We start from the raw sequence: 18,712 nt of genomic DNA, 5'->3' as shown, positions 1-18,712 counted from the left end.
CACTTGCTCTGATCAGCCCTGCTAGCTCAGTTCCTGCTCACTCTGGCCCAAAGATTTATTATTATACATAAGTACACTGTGGCTGTCTTCAGACGCACCAGAAGAGGGCTTCAGATCTCATTACAGGTGGTTGTGAGCCACCATGTAGTTTCTGGAATTCAGATTCATCAGAATCTCAGGACCATCGTAAGAGCAGTCAGTGCTCTTACCTGCTGAGCCATTTCACCAGCCCCAAAGGATTATTTTTAAGAATAGGTAGTAAAGGTGCAAATTTACCAGGTAACTCAGTGCCTTGCTAATTTAAACTTTAAACATAGTATATAACAGGAAAGTCTACTTTTGTGGATGGAAAGGAAAGTAGATTTTGAAGATTTAGAGAATTCCCACTTCTCAGCTACAAGTTACAATAATCAAAATAATGTGGTACTTGGGCAGGAATAGATATACAGGCAGTGGCATAGAAAGATGATCAGAAGTTTTTTTTAAAAGTACACCTATTCTTCCATGCTAAAACATACATTTTCTTTGCTTTTTTTTTTTTTTTTTTTTTTTTTTTTTTAAAGCAGGGCTGAAAAGATGACTCAACAGTTAAGAGCACTGACTGTTCTCCCAGACCTGGGTTTAGTTGTCAGCACCTACATGGTGACCCACAGGCATCCATAACTAGTTCCAGAGGATCTGACACCCTCTTCTGGTCCATAGGCACTATGAACACAGGTAGTATACAGATATACATGCAGACAAAAAACCCATCACATGAAGTAAAATTTTACAGCTGAAGGGTTGGCTCAGCAGTAAAGAGCACTGGCTGCTCTTGCAGAGGACCCAGGTTTGGTTCTCAGAAACCACATGGTAACACACAACCATCTATAACTCCTGTTCCATGGGGTACAGCACTCTTTTCTGAATTCTTGCATCAGGCACACATAAGCTACACATACAGGCAAGATACTCAAACACGTAAGTTTGATTTTTTTTTAAAAATTCATTTTATTTATATGAGCACATTGTCGCTGTCTTCAGACACAGCAGAAGAAGGCAATGGATCCCATTACAGATGGTTGTGAGCTGCCATGTGGTTGCTGGGAATTGAACTCAGGACCTCTGGAAGAGCAGGCAATGCTCTTAACCACTGAGCCATCTCTCCAGCCCCCTTGATTTTTTTTTTTAAACTTCACAGTTCTTATTGCTTAGTTATAAAAGTGCCTTACAGCCTGAGTATTAGAATATCTAATAATGAAATCTGTATAGTTTTGGCTATTTTGTTTTTGTCTATATCCATTCAGAGTACACTTTTTGCTTGTGGTGTGAGGTAAGAGTATCACTTCATTTTTTATATGTGAACTTCTACTTGTTCCAGCATCATTTGTTGAAAAGATTATGCCTTCTCCCTCTGGGTAGTCTCAGTAGCTTTACAGTAAATCAGTTGACTGTAAGCTTATTGATCCATGAACATAAGATGTTTTCTCGTTTAGATGTTCTTTAATTTTTTTTCAATGTTTCATTACTGAATATATAAATGTTGTAGTTATTCTACTATATCTAAGCATTTTTTCATTTTTGATGAAAATATAAATGGATTTTCCTAATTTGTTGTTCTTACTTGCTAGTGTATAAAATTACAACAAAATTTCGTATAACTATCTAGTACCTATGAATCTTACCAAACTCATTGATTAGCTCTAGGAATGTGTATGTAGACTCTTAGAATTTTCTCTATATAAAATTATATCCCTTCAAATAAGATAGTTTTATTTATTCCTCTCCAATCTGGATGCTTCCACTTTTTTTTTAATTAATAAGTTGTATGTGTACAGGCGATTTGTCAGTATATGCCTGTGCACCACTGTGACCCTGGTGCCCTTGGAGGCCAGAAGAGGATATCAAATTCTTTCTATAACTTCTATAACTGGAGTGACAAACGGTTGTAAGCCACTGTGTAGGCACTGGGAATCCAAACCAGGTGGCTCTAAAAGGGCACCAATGCTCTTAAGTACTGAACCATCTCTCCAAGCTCCCATTTCTATACCTTTTTCCTACCTAACTGTCCTGACTAGAACCAGCAACAAGGAACTTCAAGTCAAATCTCTAGCTCAATAAATAAAGCAAAAAGAAACTATCTTGTCTTGTTCCTAATCTTAGAGAACTGTGATCTTTCACATTTAAATGTGATGTTACTTATATCTGCTGATGCCTTTATCAAGCTGAACAAGTTCCATTCCAATCCTAGTTTGGCTAGGAGTTGGTGCATGCCTTAACCCTAGCACTTGGGAGACAGAGGCAGGCTGATTTCTGAGTTGGATGCCAGCCTGGTTTGCAGAGTCAGTTACACCACAGCCAGGGCTACACAGAGAAACCCTATCTCAAAAAGCCAAGCAACCAACAAACAAACATTCTAGTTTCAACGCTTTTATCAACTTTATTCTACCAATATTATATATTACACTAATTTGATTTAGCATATTAAACTAGTTTTGTAACCCCAGAAAAAAAAACCTACTTAGTTTTTAGTTGTCCTACTTAACTATAAAAATGAAAATTGCCTTAATTTCGTATTTGGGAACCCTGGGTGGTAGGATAATGAGCTCTCATTTTGTTTAAGAGAGAATGCCTTAGAAATAATAAGGTGGAGGCCAGCACAAGGGTTCATTGGGTAAAGATACTTTACTGTACATGCCTGGCAGCCTGAGTCTGATCCCTGGACCCTACATAATGGTGGAATAACTAGCTCCATAGAGCTGTCCAATGACTTCCATAATATGCCATGACATGCATGCCCTGGTCAATACACACACACACACACACACACACACACACACACACACACACACACCACAATAAATAAATAACTTGAAAATATCCAGATGTAGTAGCATACACTTTTTTCTTTCATATATCCATACATTGTAGCTGTCTTCAGACTCACCAGAAGAGGGCATCAGATCCCACTATATAGATGGTTGTGAGCCACAGTGTGGTTGCTGGGAACTGAACTCTGAAAGAACAGTCAGATCTCTTAACCACTGAGCCATCTCTCCAGCTCAGTAGTGGTATACACCTTAAATCCCATCACTCGGGAGGCAGAGGTAAGTAGATCTCTGTGAGCTTGAGGCCAACCTAGTCTAAGCGGTTCCAGACAGCCAGGGATATACAGTGAGACTATCTCAAAAATTAAAGCAAACAAGCAAACAAAGAAGAGGGCTATAGAGATGGCTCTGTGGTTAAGAGCAATAGCTACTCTTTTGGAGGACTTGTGTTCAATTTTCAGCAACCACATGGCAATTCACAACCATCTGACACCCTCTTTTAGCTTCTGTGGGGCATTGCATACAAGTTGTACATATACATACATTCAGGCAAAACACTCATATACACATAAAAAATAAAATAAGGGGCTGTCAAAATGGCTCAGTGATAGGTTTGGTTCCTAATATCCACAGGGCAACTTACAACCATCTGCAACTCTAGTTCTAAGGGATCATACACCCTTTCTTAGCCTCCATAGGCCTTGCCTGCACATGGTGTACAGGTATACATGCAAGCAAAACAACCATACACATAAAACAAAAATAAAATCTCAAAAAAATTAATGTTTTTAAAAGGTGAAAGATCAAGTAAGGTTCCTAACATTGACTTCAGGCCTCTACATGCACATGCAAACATGTGCACTTACACTCAAGCAAATACATACATGTATACTTAACACACATACACTAAAACAAAAGGAGAAAAATGAAGTTGACAAATGTCTTTTACCAAATGCTATAGTTTGAGTATGTCATTTCTCCAAAACTCATGTTGAGATTTAATTGGCATTTTAATAACATTGGGATCTAGGCTCTTTAAGGACATGAGTACAGAGCCCTCTTGAGTGGATTAATGTCTGTCTGGAACAGTGGTTCTCAACCCTCCTAATGCTTTCCACCCTTTAATACAGTTCCACAAGTGTTGACCCTCAACCACACAATTATTTTCATTGCTTTTTCATAACTATAATTTTGGAACTGTTATGAATTGTTATGTAATATCTGATATTTCCGAGGGTCTTAGATGACCTCTGTGAAAAGGTCGGTTGACTCTCCAAGAATTGCCATCCGCAGGTTGAGAACCACTGGAATAGATCCTGGACTTATCCCTTCCTACACTTTCTTTTTACCCTTCTCCAATACCATCTTTAAACTTTGTGTATCTTTTTTTTTCTTTTTGTTGTTTTTTGAGACAGGGTCTTAGAATATAGTCCTAAGTAACCTGGATGGAACATAATGTGAAAATTAAACTGCCTCAAACTCACAGAGATCTGCTTGCTTTGCCTCCCAGGTGCTAGGATTAAAGATATACCAAAAAAAGTAAAAAAACAAAACCAAATAAAAAATACTTAAAAATTATAAAAACTCTTAAAAAAAAAAGATAACTAACAGTAGATAAAAGCTTGACATTTTTGTCTTCATTTTGTTATCTCTTTTTTACTTTGGTTCAGATTTTGTTTAACCCTACACATTGGCATGTTAATCACTGAAACCCAGCTTGACTTATCCCTCTTTTAACACTGAAAGCAAAAAGAGTATTCTACCAACAACGTTTCCAATGTCTAATTCCCAAAAAGGATTCTGGAAGAGCCAAATATTGTCCTAAAACTGTAGTCATCTGGATTCCAGAAATAGCAAATCTGACATATTACCCTATGATAAAAAAATGATACTTCACCCCTAAATAGGATCAGTCATCACTAGAGATAGAATGTCCTCTCAAGTGGTAATTTGTCTGAAGCCATTTTACAATACTAGAATTGAGACTATGACCAACCAGTCAGACCATAGCATAACTTCATTATTTATACATTCCTCTTGCCCCTTGGTGCCTCTATTTAAACCTAAAGCTCATATAATTACACAGATGGCCCAAAATGCTTAATTTCTTCTTCTTTAACATCTTCTTTAAATATCTATTTTGATTAAAACCCTTTCTTGTCTTTTCTCCATTAAAATTCCTCTCTTTGTGGCAAATGGACAGTATAACATGTTAGGACACACCCTGCACTGCATACCATGTCTTTGACATAGAACTCTAGTTGTATTAATATGGTGATACATTAGTAAATCAAGAAAAATAAAAACAGGCTGGAGAGATGGCTCAGCAGTTAAGAGCACTCACTGGCTGCTTTCCAGAGGACACGGGTTCAATTCCCAGCACAAAGATGACAGCTTGCAATTGCCTTTTTTGTTTGTTTGTTTGTTTGTTTGTTTTTGTTTTTGTTTTTTGTGACAGGGTTTCTCTGTATAGCCCTGGCTGTCCTGGAACTCACTCTGTAGACCAGGCTGGCCTCGAACTCAGAAATCTACCTGCCTCTGCCTCCCAAGTACTGGGGATTAAAGGCATGTGCCACCACTGCCCAGCAATTGCAATTGTTTTAATTTCAATTTCAGGGGACCTGATGCCCTCCCCTGGCTTCTGTGGCCACCAGGCACACATGCAGTGCACAGAAAACATGCCACGTCAGAAAACTAGAGAAGCATTGTAATGTGACTGTGTGTGTGTGTGTGTGTGTGTGTGTGTGTGTGTGTATGGGATTAAAGGTGTGCGCCACCACTGCCCAGTGGATTTGTTTTTTGTTTTGTTTTGTTTTGTTTTTGTTTTGTTTTGTTTTTTAACAAGAAATAAAAAAACTAAGACTTATAAAAACTCTTAGGAAATACGTTATTTTTAGTTCAAATTAGGCAAATAAAATTCCTCAACTTATGTTCTGCTTCAAGAAACAGAATTAAATTCTTTGAATCAATTTCCTAAGAGGTTTTTTTCTTAATCTAAACAAAAACACAAGAGAGAAACAGTTGTTAAAAAAAAAAAAATTAAAGGCAGGGCTGGAGAGATGGCCCAGGGGTTAAGAGCACTGACTGCTCTTCCAGAGATCCTGAGCTCAAATCCCAGCAACCACATGGTGGCTCACATGGGATCTGATGTCCTCTTCTGGTATGCCTGAAGACAGCTACAGTGTACTTATATATAATAAATAAATAAATCTTAAAAAAAAAAATTAAAGAGCCGGGCAGTGGTGGCACACGCCTTTAATCCCAGCACTTGGGAGACAGAGGCAGGAGGATTTCTGAGTTCGAGGCCAGCCTGGTCTACAGAGTGAGTTCCAGGACAGCCAGGGCTACACAGAGAAACCCTGTCTCGAAAAAACAAAACAAAGCAAAACAAAAACAAAACAAAAAATTAAAGGCTTTAATACATGTCATTTTTTTTTTAGATTTATTTATTTATATGTAAGTACACTGTAGCTGTCTTCAGATGCACCAGAAGAAGGTGTCAGAATTCATTACCGGTGGTTGTGAGCCACCATGTGGTTGCTGGGATTTGAACTCATGACCTTCTGAAGCAGTCGGTGCTCTTACCCGCTGAGCCATCTCACCAGTCCCCAATACATGTCATTTTTTTATCCAACAAGTTAGGAGGAGGAAGAAGGGGAAATAGGAGAAGGGGGAGGGGGAAGAAGAGAGAGAAAGAGGAAGAGGGAGGAGGAAGGGAGAGGAGGAGGGGAAGGGGAGAGAGGAGGAGGAGGAGCAAGGAGGAAGAGGAGGGAAGAGGAAGAAGAGGAAGAGGGAAGAGGAAGAGAAAGGAGGAGGAAGAGAAGGGAGAAGAAAGAAGAGAAAGAGGAAGAGGAAGAGGAGGAAGGGAAGGAAGAGGAAGAAGAAGAGGAAGAGGAAGAGAAGAAGAAAAGAAACCATACCTCTTTGAAGAATCTATTGAAGATAGATAGTCCAAATTCTCTTTGGTCCTCTTCAATGGTAACTTCGTACTCTGCCTGATTGGAGAGATTAGGAAAAAGACAAAGGTTAGTAATGCTACTCACAACAGTGTTTCATAAGGCTTTAAATTATCTGACCTATGAACTCATATGGTACCCTCAGAACCAGAAAGCAGCTCTATGGATTAAATTTAAATAGTTCTCCGAGAATGTAAGAGCAATACTGGGATAAAAACATCAATAATGGTAGGTGAGTTAATCTCCATTGTCAATTTGACTGGATTTGGACCCACCATGGAAATATATCTCTAGATGTTTCTATGAAGGTTTTTTTAGAAAGGATAAACCAAGCAGAAAAGACGTACCCTAAGCATGGATGGTACCATCCCACAAGCTGGAACCCCAGGCTGCATAAAAACAAGGAGAAAGCAGGGCTAAAGTGATGGTTCATGCTGGGCAGTGGTGGTGCACGTCTTTAATCCCAGCACTTGGGAAGCAGAGGCAGGCGGATTTCTGAGTTCGAGGCCAGCCTGGTCTACAGAGTAAGTTCCAGGACAGCCAGGATATACAGAGAAACCCTGTCTCAAAAAGCCAAAAAATAAGAGAGAGAGAGAGAGAGAGAGAGAGAGAGAGAGAGAGAGGGGGGGGGGGGGGGGGGGGGGGGGGAGAGGGAGAGGGAGAGAGAGAGATGGTTCAGCAGTTAAGCACATTTACTGCTCTTTCTGAAGACCCAGGTTCAGTTCCCAGAACCCACAGGGTAGCTATCAATAACCTGTAACTCTAGTTCCAGAGAAACCATCTTCTGACCACCAAGGGCATCAGATATACATATGCTTACATCCACACAAACATGCAGGTATTCACATTTAGAATAAAACAGTTGTTAAAGGTGAAAGCAAGGTGAAGAGCTATACTCATCTCTTGCTGCTTTTTGTTTGTTTTTGTTTTTTGTTTTGTTTTGTTTTGTTTTGTTTTTGAGACAGGCCTTCTCTGTATAGCCCTGGCTGTCCTGGAACTCACTCTGTAGACCAGGCTAGCCTTGAACTCAGAAATCCGTGTGCCTCTGCCTCCCAAGTGCTGGGATTAAAGGCATATTCCACCACTGCCTGGCTTGCTGCTTTTTCATATTCAAAAATGACTCACCAGGATCCAGAAAGGTTGTGTATGCCTTTAACCACAGCAATCAGGAGCTGGTGGCAGAAGGGCTGCTACAAGTTCAAGGCCAAGCCAGGCTACATTGTAAAAGCCCTGACCTACAAAGTGAAGTCCAGGCTAGTGTGGGCTACAAAGGGAGACCCTATCTCAAAAACAGAAAGGAGAGAAGAAGGGAAATATAACAAACATCAGAACAACGACCAACTCTGTCAGGCCCATTTTGTAATATTCAAAAGCATAAAACTGCACAGCACAATCCTGAGATGAATCACTCACCACTGCATCCAAGAATTCAATGCACCTTTTTAGATCTGGTTTTGTATCACAGAATTTTCTGAAAAGAAGTCTTCCGATTGGCTGTTTGTCACAAAGACTGCTAAAATCCTTTTCTGGGTAAAAGGGAGAAATAAGCATAGTAGTTACTACCCTCTAAATGCTGTTCTGAATCTACATTGTTTTTACTTAATAAGATTGTTTTACTTAATAAAGGGAAAAATAGTATTTGTATTATTATTTCTAAACTACTGTTCTGTTTACTAATTTAAATTGAATTATCATCACACAATCAAAAGACTAAAGCAGGGGCTGGGAGAGATGTCTGAATTGGTAAAGTGCTTACTACACAAGCATGAGGATCTGATTTTATATACCCAGCCTCCACATAAAAACCTGGGCATGATGGAGTGTTCCTGTAATCCCAGGGCTGAAGAGGCTAAAATAGACAGATAGTAGAGGTTCACTGGCCAGATAGTCTAGTTGAATTGTCAAGCTCCAAACTCAGTGAGAGACTCAAAAAACCTAAGGTGAAGATTGATCAAGGGAGATACCTAATATTGCTGTCTGGCTTCAACATGTACATATACAAACAAGTACAGATACATACATACATACATAAAACAAAACAGGCAGAACTGATTGCGGTGGCACATGCTTATAATGGCACCATTTGGAGGCTGAGGCAGGAGGACTATACATTCAAGGCCAGCCTGGGTTACATGATGAGATCCTCTCCCAAAATAAAAAGCCAACCAACCAACCAATTGACCAACCAACAGGCAGAGCCAAAGACACCCAGAACTTGTAAGGCTTTGTAAAAGTTAACTTGAAATAGAGTATTCTTCTCCAAAATGAAATATATAGGAGATACATAAGCCCTATGGGTGGCCATCCACAAGGAAGGCAGGCACATAAAAGGAACTTTCTACCACTGCACCTACCCTAGGTATCTAAATAAACTGCTTATGCAGCAATGTACTAAATAAGAACTTTAAAAACTTCTCTCCATCTTGATTCATGATACATTTTATACTTGCAAACAAAATTTAAAATAATTATGATTATTGATTTGTTTGTTCTTTTTATAATTTATGATTTTAACTTTCTCTTTTATAGTTATTTGCTTGTTTTTTCTTTTCCATAGAAAATATCTATCCCTGTCTCTCCTTACTTTAGTGATATTGTTCTAAGAATAAGACTCTAATGTTCCGGGGCTGGCGAGATGGTTCAGTGGGTAAGAGCACTGACTGCTCTTCCAAAGGTCCTGAGTTCGGATCCCAGAAACCACATGGTGGCTCACAACCACCCGTAATGAAATCTGATGCCCTCTTCTGGTGCGTCTGAAGACAGCTACAGTGAATTACGGCTGGAGCAAGCAGGGCCGGCAGAGGTCCTGAGTTCAATTCCCAGCAGCCACACACGATGGCTCACAACCATCTGTACAGCTACAGTGTACTCATACACATAAAATAAATAAAATAAATCTTTAAGAAAAAAGACTCTAATGTTCCAGCATTGTATCAAGAAAAATATAAAACAAAAACATTATGTCTAAAATAAGTCAACCTTCTGCAAGAAAGCCATGTTCAGCAGCAGAGGAAGGCAAATGAGAATAAAGTCTAATAAAATGTAACAATAAAACTCATTACTTTGTTTTAGTTTTGTTTGTTTTGTTATGAGGCAAGGTCTCACTATATAGTCCTGGCTGACCTGCAACTTCCTAGTAGCCCAGGATGGCTTCAAACTGACAGAAATATACCCGCCTCTGCCTCCTGAATATTGGGAATAAAGACGGGGACTACTGTATTGGCCCATTATTTTATACACTAATTAAAAACAAAAGAATAGAGGGAGAAAGGGGGAAAGGAAGGGAATGGGATGCAGGGAAGGGAAGAGGGATGGACGGGGAACAGGAGGAAGGCCAACTGCTCTCCTAGCACTAAGCTATGCTGGTTGTTTTTTGTCAACTAGATACAAATCTCCCTAGAAATATCTAAGAAGAGGAAATTTTCTCTTTCAGATTTATTTTATGTTTATGAATATTTGGAAGTTAGAAGAGAACACTGAATCTCCTGAAACTAGACTTACAGATCAAAGTTTGTGAGCCAGGCTGAAGAGGTGGGTCAGTGGTTAAGAGCACTCACTGGCTGCTTGCTCTTCCAGAGGTCCTGAGTTCAATTCCCAGCAACCACATGGTAGCTCACAACTATCTGCAATGGAATCCAATGGCCTCTTCTGGTATCTGAAGATAGCAACAGTGTATTCATATAAATGAAATAAATAAATCTTTTAAAAAAAAGGTTATGAGCCACTGTGTGGGTGCTGGGAATTGAATCCAGGTCCTCTATAAAAGCAACCAGTGCTCTAAACTACTGAGCCATCATCTCTCCAATTAAGAGAGATTCTTAATTGAAAAATGTCTCATAAAATTGGTCCATGGATAAGTCTGTAGGCCATTTTCTTGATTAATGATTGATATGGGTGGGCCCACTCCTGTGGGTGGTCCTATCTCTGGGTAGGTGGTCCTGGGGTATATGTAAAAGCAAACAGAGAGAGCCATAGCAAGTCAATAAACTGTTTTCCTCCACGACCTTTGCTTTAGTTTTTACCTTCGGGTTCCTATCCTGAGTTCTTGCCCTGACTTAGCTGGTTTCCAGTTAAGGTAAGTGAACAAACCATAACAAATCCCTCTGGTAAAAAGTTAATTAATATCAAGTAATTCTGGGAGTCTAAGCCATCCTTGTTTTAGATCATTAGGTTTAAACATGGAAATATCTAGGCAAGGGAGCTAGGGATTGGGTTCAATAGGCAGCGTGCTTATATAGCATGCACAGTGTCCTTAGGTTTCCTCTCTAGCATCATATACAACATATATGGCAGTACATGCCCATTAATTTTAGCACTTGAGAGGTAAAAGCAAGATCAGAAGTATAAGATCATCCTTGTCTACACACCAAATTCAAGCCAGCCTGGCCTACATAAACACATGCCTTAAAAATAATTATCTAGGGGGCTAGTGAGATGGTTCAGTGGTTAAGAGCACTGACTGCCCTCCTAGAGGTCTTGCATTCAAATCCCAACAAGCACATGGGGCTCACAGTCATCTGTAATGGGATCTGATGCCCTCTTCTGGTGTGTCTGAAGACAGCTATAGTGTACCCATATACATTAAATAATTAAGTAAATCAATCTTTAAAAAAAATAATTATCTAAGTAAAGCACTGAATTGTACACATTTATTCATTTATTTTTATAAGTCACCAGTTAACTCTCCAAGGTTAGGTCAGTTCAAAGAGGAACTCTGTCTCCACCTACAGGACCCTGAAATGTCCATGCCCACTGAAAGTCTAGGTGCTCCCTAAGCAAGAAGTTCATTGCTGAGGCTCAGTGCTACCCCTTCCTCTCCACTCTCCTTACTTCCCTGACACTGCCTGTGGTTGGTTTTAACAAAGAGGCCAAAATCATCTTTAGACTAGTTCTTCTGACAGCTCTAGCTCAGCCTGAGTTCTGGCTGAGTCTGTTCCTGTTGTGGTTGTTTCTCAACCCCTTAAGAGAATCCCTCTGCTGTGTAGAGAACAAGAAGTCTCAGTCTTCACTCTGCCTCAATGGAGTCAACAATGAAAAGGCTTGTCTTTGATTTACATTCTCTTGAAGTATTTGGAAGGCACTACCTCATGCAAATTGCAGTCTCAAGTCCAGAGCACGTTCACCATTTCACACTTCCCATTTCCCCTAGGAGGACACCTTGTGTTCCCCCAGCAGCACTTCCTTCAACACATGCTTCCTCTTAGTAACCTAACACAGGCTGAGCCCTATCCAGGGTACTGAGTGCAAAGGTTGTCACTTTCTCATCCTAAGTTATTTGGACAGCAGTCTCAAAAGCCAGGAAATCTTTGAAAATGGGCAGCTTTAGATCTCTGGCTTTCAAGTGCCATGAAGCAGACAAACCAAAAGTAGCACAGAAATGGGGCTAGGTGTGGTCATGATGCCTACTTTACATCAGCTTAGGCACATGGACTTAGGTCCAATCAATTTCCAGCCCAGTGGATACTTCACAACTGCTTTTAACTTCAGTTCCAGGAGATCCAACATCCTCTTCTGGCCTCAAAAGGCACTGCACTCTTGGTCACAAAGACAAGATACAGACATCTTTTTAGATTCACTTGGTTTTTTTTTTTTTTATATCTTTTTTGTCTTTTTGAGACAAGGGTTTCTCTGTGTAGCCCTGGCTGTCCTAGAACTCACTCTGTAGACCAGGCTGGCCTCGAACTCAGAAATCCGCCTGCCTCTGCCTCCCAAGTGCTGGGATTAAAGGCGTGCACCACCACTGCCAGGCGAGTCACTTGTTTTTAATTTAGGTATATGGGTAATTTGCCTGCATGCAATGTTTGTGCATATGTGCACAGGGCCTGAGGAGGCCAGAAGAACGTGTCTGGATCTGGAGCTGAAGACAGTTGTGAGCATCCATGTCAATGTTGGGAACCAAACCCGGTTCCTCTGCAAGAGCATCCAGTGCTCTTACCCACTAAACCAATCCTATAGCCTCTTACCCACTAAACCAATCCTATAGCCTCAATATATACTAGTTTTTATTAATGCAATCATCTTTTGTAACTGCAGTCTAGAGTCTCCGCTACATACACAAGACTAATGAAGTTATATGAAAATTTTATCAGGAAACTTCTGAAGCGAATGCAGAACTGAAGCAGTAGTAACATCTAAGTAATGTCAGACACCCTGCAGACGTAAGGAAGCACTTCTTACTCACCGATGGAGCATCTTAACTCAGTGCACATGCTGACTGGGGGAAACTTCAGCAGCTCTCTCCATTTTTTACTACGACCAGTCTTTTTGCTAAATCCTGTAAAATTTGAAAAAATAAAGATTTAGATTTCAAATTGTGTCTTGGTTTTGCTTTTAAGACAAATCTCACTATGTAATCCAGATAGGCCTTGAATTCTGGATCCTTCTGCATTAACTTCATGTTAGGGTCAGTCACACAGCTATGTCATCACACCTAGCCAAAAAAGGTGGGGGGAGGGGAACTGTTTCTTTACTAAAATATTATTAATATGATATTTACATTTCATAGTAACAATTATCCTATTGTTAATACTACTTTGGGTACATAAGATAAATACAAGTTTATAGTAGTTTGTCTTAAATAGATTATCAGCTCAGTAAAGTATAAAATTCTGTAGTTTCCATTTCCAAATTTGTAAACTAGATCTAACACGACACACTCTACACTGCTACTTATAAACATTGATTCAGCATTATTAAAATTATTAAAATTCATTTATATATCTACCATGTGTCAAACACTTTCAAAGCACTGGGAATGCAATGGCCAATTAAAAAACAAAACAAAGAGTTGGGGGGAGAGAGAGCTCAGCAGTTAAAGATGCACAATTCTCATGTAGAGTGCCTGAGCTTTACTTCCAGCTCCCATATCTGGTAGTTCACACCTGTAACTTCAACTCCAGGAGATCCATTATCTTCTGGCCTCTACATACACCTCCCCCCCCACACACACACTTAAAGGCAAGGGGAAGTAGGGACATACAATTTTTTTTTAAACTCTTAAGAAAGTAGAGTCTGGTGTGGAAGTAGAATTCCATAGTAAGAATACAGACATGTGTGGATGCCTGTGTTCCATTCCCAACAACAAAAATAAAACCCATCCTCTATATTCTTTTTAAATTTTTTTAGATTTTTTAAATTTTACTTTATTGTATCATTTTTTGCCTGCATTTATGTATGTGTACTATGTGCATGCCTAGAATCTATGGAGGTCAGAAGAGGTTGTCAGATCTTCTGGAACTGGAATTATGTACTGAGTTCCAGGAGAGCCAGAGCTATACAGAGAAACCCTGTCTCAGAAAAAAAAAAAAAAAAAAAAAAAAAAAAAAAAAAGAATGTTGAGAGGAGTAAAGACTATGAAGTTTTGGAGGGAAATTTCTAAAGCGAAGACTCTAGCAGACCTGTGAAGAATCTGTGGTGGCTGGTTAGCTGATGCTAAAGAATCACTGTAATTAACAAGAGACTCGAATCACTAAAGTAAACCTTTGGTTTGCTGGGACAGTGGATGTTGGTCAGCTGAGGCTAAAAAATCAGCTATAATTAAGAGAACAGCATCACTGCGGTGAGGTCTTATGAGAAGTGTTTCATCAGACAAGCTGTGTTCCAGAAGTGGCAGCTGAACTTGGTAGTGTAAGGCTCGCCCAGGTGGTACGGGTTTTGAAGGTGTGGAGTGGTCACAGAGAGCAGATGAGGCTCAGTGTGGCAGGGCTGGAGTCCTTGAAGAAGGTCCAGAAGAGGCTATTGGTGAAAGTGCAGCCCAGTTGCAGCAAGAGCCCCTAGCAGTTTTGGAGATGCCGTGGGATGGCCAGCAAGAACACCAGCAGCAGTAGAGTAGAGCCAGCCAGAACCTCAAAGATAAGCCGCAGAGGGCAACGCCAGAAACTTACCCAAGCCCTTTGGAGGAACCCAGAAAATCATGAGTGGATCCCACACATTAGACATTGAATTGCTTACACAGTTAAAATTTGGCTTTACTTTGATTTACTCTGGCACACCCTGGTTCTTCCCTTTTGAAGTAAGAAAGCATTTAACTAATTTTTTATTTTATAGGAGCCCACAGCTGAGAGATTATATTTTAAAAGTCTTTAGAACTTTAAGAGACTAAATATTTTGTAAATGTTTGAACTTTTAAAGGTTGTAGGACATTCTAAGTTTGTAAAATGTTTCATATTGGATTATCTTTATTAATGTGTGATCTTGGGGAGAACAAGAAAAGTAAAATGGTTGCTTAACAGTGATCTGTTTGTGCTGGGCAGTAGTCTCGAAAGCCTTTAATCCCAGTACTTGGGATGCAGAGGCAGGTGAAGCTCTGAGTTCGAGACCAACCTGGTCTACAGAGCAAATTTCAGAATAGCCAGGGCTACATAAAGAAACCCTACCTCAAACTCCCCCTTACCTCCCCCCATAAAAGGAAAGCAGATGGAGTAAGCCAAAAGGACCAGTGAACAGTACTCCTCCATGGCTCTGCATCAGATCCAGGTTCCTGCCCTGTCTGAGCTCCTGCACTGACTTCCCTCAGTGATAGACTGCCTGGAAGTGTAAGCTGAAATAAACCCTTTCCTCCCCAAGTTGCTTTGGTCATGATGATCCATCACTGCCATCGTAACCCTAAGTAGGACAAAGGCACTCATGATGAAACCAGAAAGGGGAAAAGAGCTAACCTGCAATGTTTTTAAAGGATCTGTTAAAACTAAAACTTTCCTTAAATCAGAGAAATTAAATCTTTAATCTCAAAACATTGCAAGACAAAACTCTACTGTCATCCGATAGTGTAACACAGCTTTAACTGTCAACTAAGACTCAGAAAACTGGGAAGAAGAAGTCCACATTTCCTGGAGGTCTGGTGAGCTTTGCCTGCAATGCAGTGGTCTGAAAAACCGTGAGATATATCAAAAGTAGCTCTGCTCCAACACATGAGGCAAGTATAGGCCCGAGGGCTCTTTTAGTCATCTTGGGCTCCTCACACACTCATTTTAAATCTTGAGACTAGAAGCTCTGAATTCAACAGCCCACTGTCCAGAGCGCCTTATGTTAACATGTTAAAAACACTCATTACTTTTCCTCACAAATTCAGCCTTAAAAAATAAATTAAATAAACATTTAATAAGCACTTGCCTGTGCCAGAGACTATGCGGTACTGCTTCAGCAGCAGCCATATCCCTAATGTCAAAAGGCCCTACCACACACCCTGGATCCATCATCCAGCATAGACAGCACTGGTCTGACCTTCATAGGTCAGCCCAAGGAGGACAAAGTTGCCACTGAGTAAGTCCACTGCCTGTTTTGGTGCTCACCGGCAGGTAACCTCTGAGATCTCAGGCCTCTGGCTTCCAGAAAGATTACTACTGTGGAATTTAAATAGACCTACTCATCTAGCTAGATGCCAGGCCCATGAATAGGGCTTAGTTTTAGGGCCTGGATTTCCCACATCTCTGGAAAATTCCTCAATCTTTTTCCTAAACAAGTGAGGGAACAAGTCTACGTGGCAGGCTTTGGTCGCCTCTCTCCCATCCTCGTTTCTCTACGGTGCTGGGGATTTAATCAGAGCCTTACACAGGTTGGTCAAATGTTCTACCTCTGATACACCCAGCGTCTAGTTTGTTGTTTTTAATTTCTATCCTGTCACCCAAGCTAGGTTCAGTCAGTGAAGGGTTGAGGACCAAGCCCTGGAATTTGTTCTTTGACTTCTCAGTGTGTATGTGTTCGTGTGTGTGTGTGTGTGTGTGTGTGTGTGTGTGTGTGTGTGTGTGTGCATGCATGCGTGTGTGTGCATGTTTTACCCATCTGTATTTGCTTCCCACGGCTGGCACTATGCCCTGGCTTTTTGCATGAATGCTGGTGACTGAACCCAGGTTCTTGTGGGTTTTAAAAATATCTATGCCATTGTAATAAAACCTAATGTAATATTCCCTACTCTCAGACACTGTAACCAGAGATGAAGGTAGAAAGGGAAGAAAAACCTAAAATTGATGAAATTTTATTTCCATTAAGAATCCCTTTCAAGGACCAATTGGAATTTGGAGTGAGAGACAAGGTGAACAGTCAAATGTTCTACTGAAAGAGAAAAGAGTGCATACTTCTGAGTCTTTCCTAACTGCCTTGAGAGAAAACCAAGATCTGGTTCTCTTCCCACTCATTCTTAGTTTTTCTATTCAATTAATACTATTATTTTGAATAAAAGTATTCAAAAATATTGAGAGTGATGTCTTTTTTTTTCATTCGTTTGTTTCTTTGATTTTACCTCTAGTCTCCACTACTCCATAGTTTGCACAGCCTATGAAGCCTAGACTGCCATTGTACTTAGGATCTTCCTGCTTCAAGCCTCCTCTCACTGCTCTTTGCTCACAAGGGTTTCAAAGCAATTAGTCTGGTATCTAATTATAAACACCACTCACTATAATTTAAGAAATTTCTTACAATGTTTCTTGTTAGGGTTTCCAGTAATGAAAGTTATATTGTCCAATTAAGATTCTTCTTCCCGAAAATCACTTGGAACATAAATGGACTTGTAATAATGGAGCTAAAACAATTTTAAAAAGGAACAACAACAACAACAAAAAGATCAAAAACATTTCTGTTGCTCATTTGTTTTTCTCAAAGAATATACTTCACATTCTGTACGGTGAACACATTGAAGCTTCGTTTTGTTTTGTTTTGTTTTGTTTTCCGAGACAGGGTTTCTCTGGGTAGCCTTGGCTGTCCTGGAACTCACTCTGTAGATCAGGCTAGGTCTTGAATTCAGAAATCCGCCTGCCTCTGCCTCCCGAGTGCTGGGATTAAAGGCGTGCGTCACCACTGCCCAGTTACATTGAAGCTTCTTAATAGCGTCTACTTCCCAGGCACCTTTGCCTGGGTAATCAAGAAACCCTAGAAAGTGTGCAATGCAGACCTTTCCATACTCTTGTCTTTCAGACTAGCAGCGCTGAGAATGGGATGGCACTCAATCAGCACCTAGTGCCTGTTAGGCTAGCGCTTCTGATTCAAAACACAACAAAAGTTAGCCCAGGATCACTGGCTGACACCCGCTAGGCTGCAGCTCCAACCCAGAATTGGATCCAGTAGAATCAAAACTCTCTCATTAGACAACGTAAAAGTCCCACGGAGATCAGGATTCTCTCAAAGACTAAAAGCTCCTAGGAAGCGCTCGCTACCTTCGGGGAGACCGGGAGGCTGGAGTGCACCCACCTTGACGAGCCTTCAGCAACAGATTGTTGGCCATGAAGTTCTCGAGGTCCATGATCCTCACCCTGCGCCGTCGTTGCTGAGGTTTCCGGCGTCGACTTTTTCGGGATCCAGGCAATGGAGACTGGGAAGACTGCAGGTGAGGAGATCCTAAAGCCACAGCAGCAGCCTCCGTGCATCCCTTATCCTTTGGGGGACGCGGCTTCTGGATGCTGGCCCTCCGCGACCGCCTCTGTCGCTTCTTCTTCCGCCTCCTCTGTCGTTGCCACCTCTGCCACCAGGAGCGCCGCCGTCGTCGCCCTCGCCGTCGCCGTCCTCGTCGCCGCAAAGGTAGGACAGGGGGAGACTCGTCTTGGGCTCCAGCTCTGTGGTTGTCCGAGTGAGGGGCTTCCGCTATCGGCGCCGGCGCGCGGTAGCTCGAGCTCCTCCTAGCATCATCACCCAGGCCCAGGGCGCGTAACTCTGTCCTCCGCGCCGAGTCCTGGGCGGCACTCAATCTTCGCCGCGCCCTACCCGACCGAGGAGCTTACCTTCTGGTGAGCCGTCTCCGGCGGCGACGGCTATAGCAGCCGCCGCCGCCGCAGCCGCCAGTTAACTCGCAAGGCAGCTGAGGCCCGGCTAACGGTTTTCCTCCAGAGGGAGCCCGAGAGCTCCCTCTCCGGGCGGCGTCGGAGAAGACTGCGGCAGCTCTCGGGACACTACAGATCCCATAAGGCCCAGCGCCAGGAAGTCGAGGGCGTGTGGCTTCCTGGGAGTTGTAGTCTTTAATCC

At 41.3% G+C, this 18,712-nt stretch overlaps 1 protein-coding gene across 6 annotated transcripts in view; it reads right to left on the bottom strand.

Moving 5' to 3' along the window:
* The window catches only part of Grk4 (G protein-coupled receptor kinase 4), an 81,897-nt gene extending 63,239 nt beyond the window's left edge, over positions 1–18,658 (bottom strand). Inside the window, exons 1-5 of one of the 6 annotated variants that reach the window (XM_031341087.1) lie at positions 18,472–18,658; positions 12,945–13,037; positions 8,177–8,289; positions 7,111–7,152; positions 6,728–6,802 (exon numbers count right to left, since the gene is read on the bottom strand). In XM_031341087.1, coding sequence (XP_031196947.1) covers positions 6,728–6,802; positions 7,111–7,152; positions 8,177–8,289; positions 12,945–12,972 — 258 coding nt within the window. In that variant the 5' untranslated portion in view covers positions 12,973–13,037; positions 18,472–18,658. Of the gene's footprint in view, positions 1–6,727; positions 6,803–7,110; positions 7,153–8,176; positions 8,290–12,944; positions 13,038–17,176; positions 17,453–17,944 lie in introns of those variants that run through there. The other 5 variants (XM_031341083.1, XM_031341085.1, XM_031341088.1 and 2 more) reach the window with 5 other exon arrangements.
* Between the last annotated feature and the right edge of the window lie 54 nt (positions 18,659–18,712).

This window comes from Mastomys coucha, unplaced genomic scaffold (assembly GCF_008632895.1).
Source record: "Mastomys coucha isolate ucsf_1 unplaced genomic scaffold, UCSF_Mcou_1 pScaffold22, whole genome shotgun sequence".
In the NCBI taxonomy this organism is placed as follows: domain Eukaryota; kingdom Metazoa; phylum Chordata; class Mammalia; order Rodentia; family Muridae; genus Mastomys; species Mastomys coucha.
This window is presented reverse-complemented; position numbering and strand designations above follow the sequence as displayed.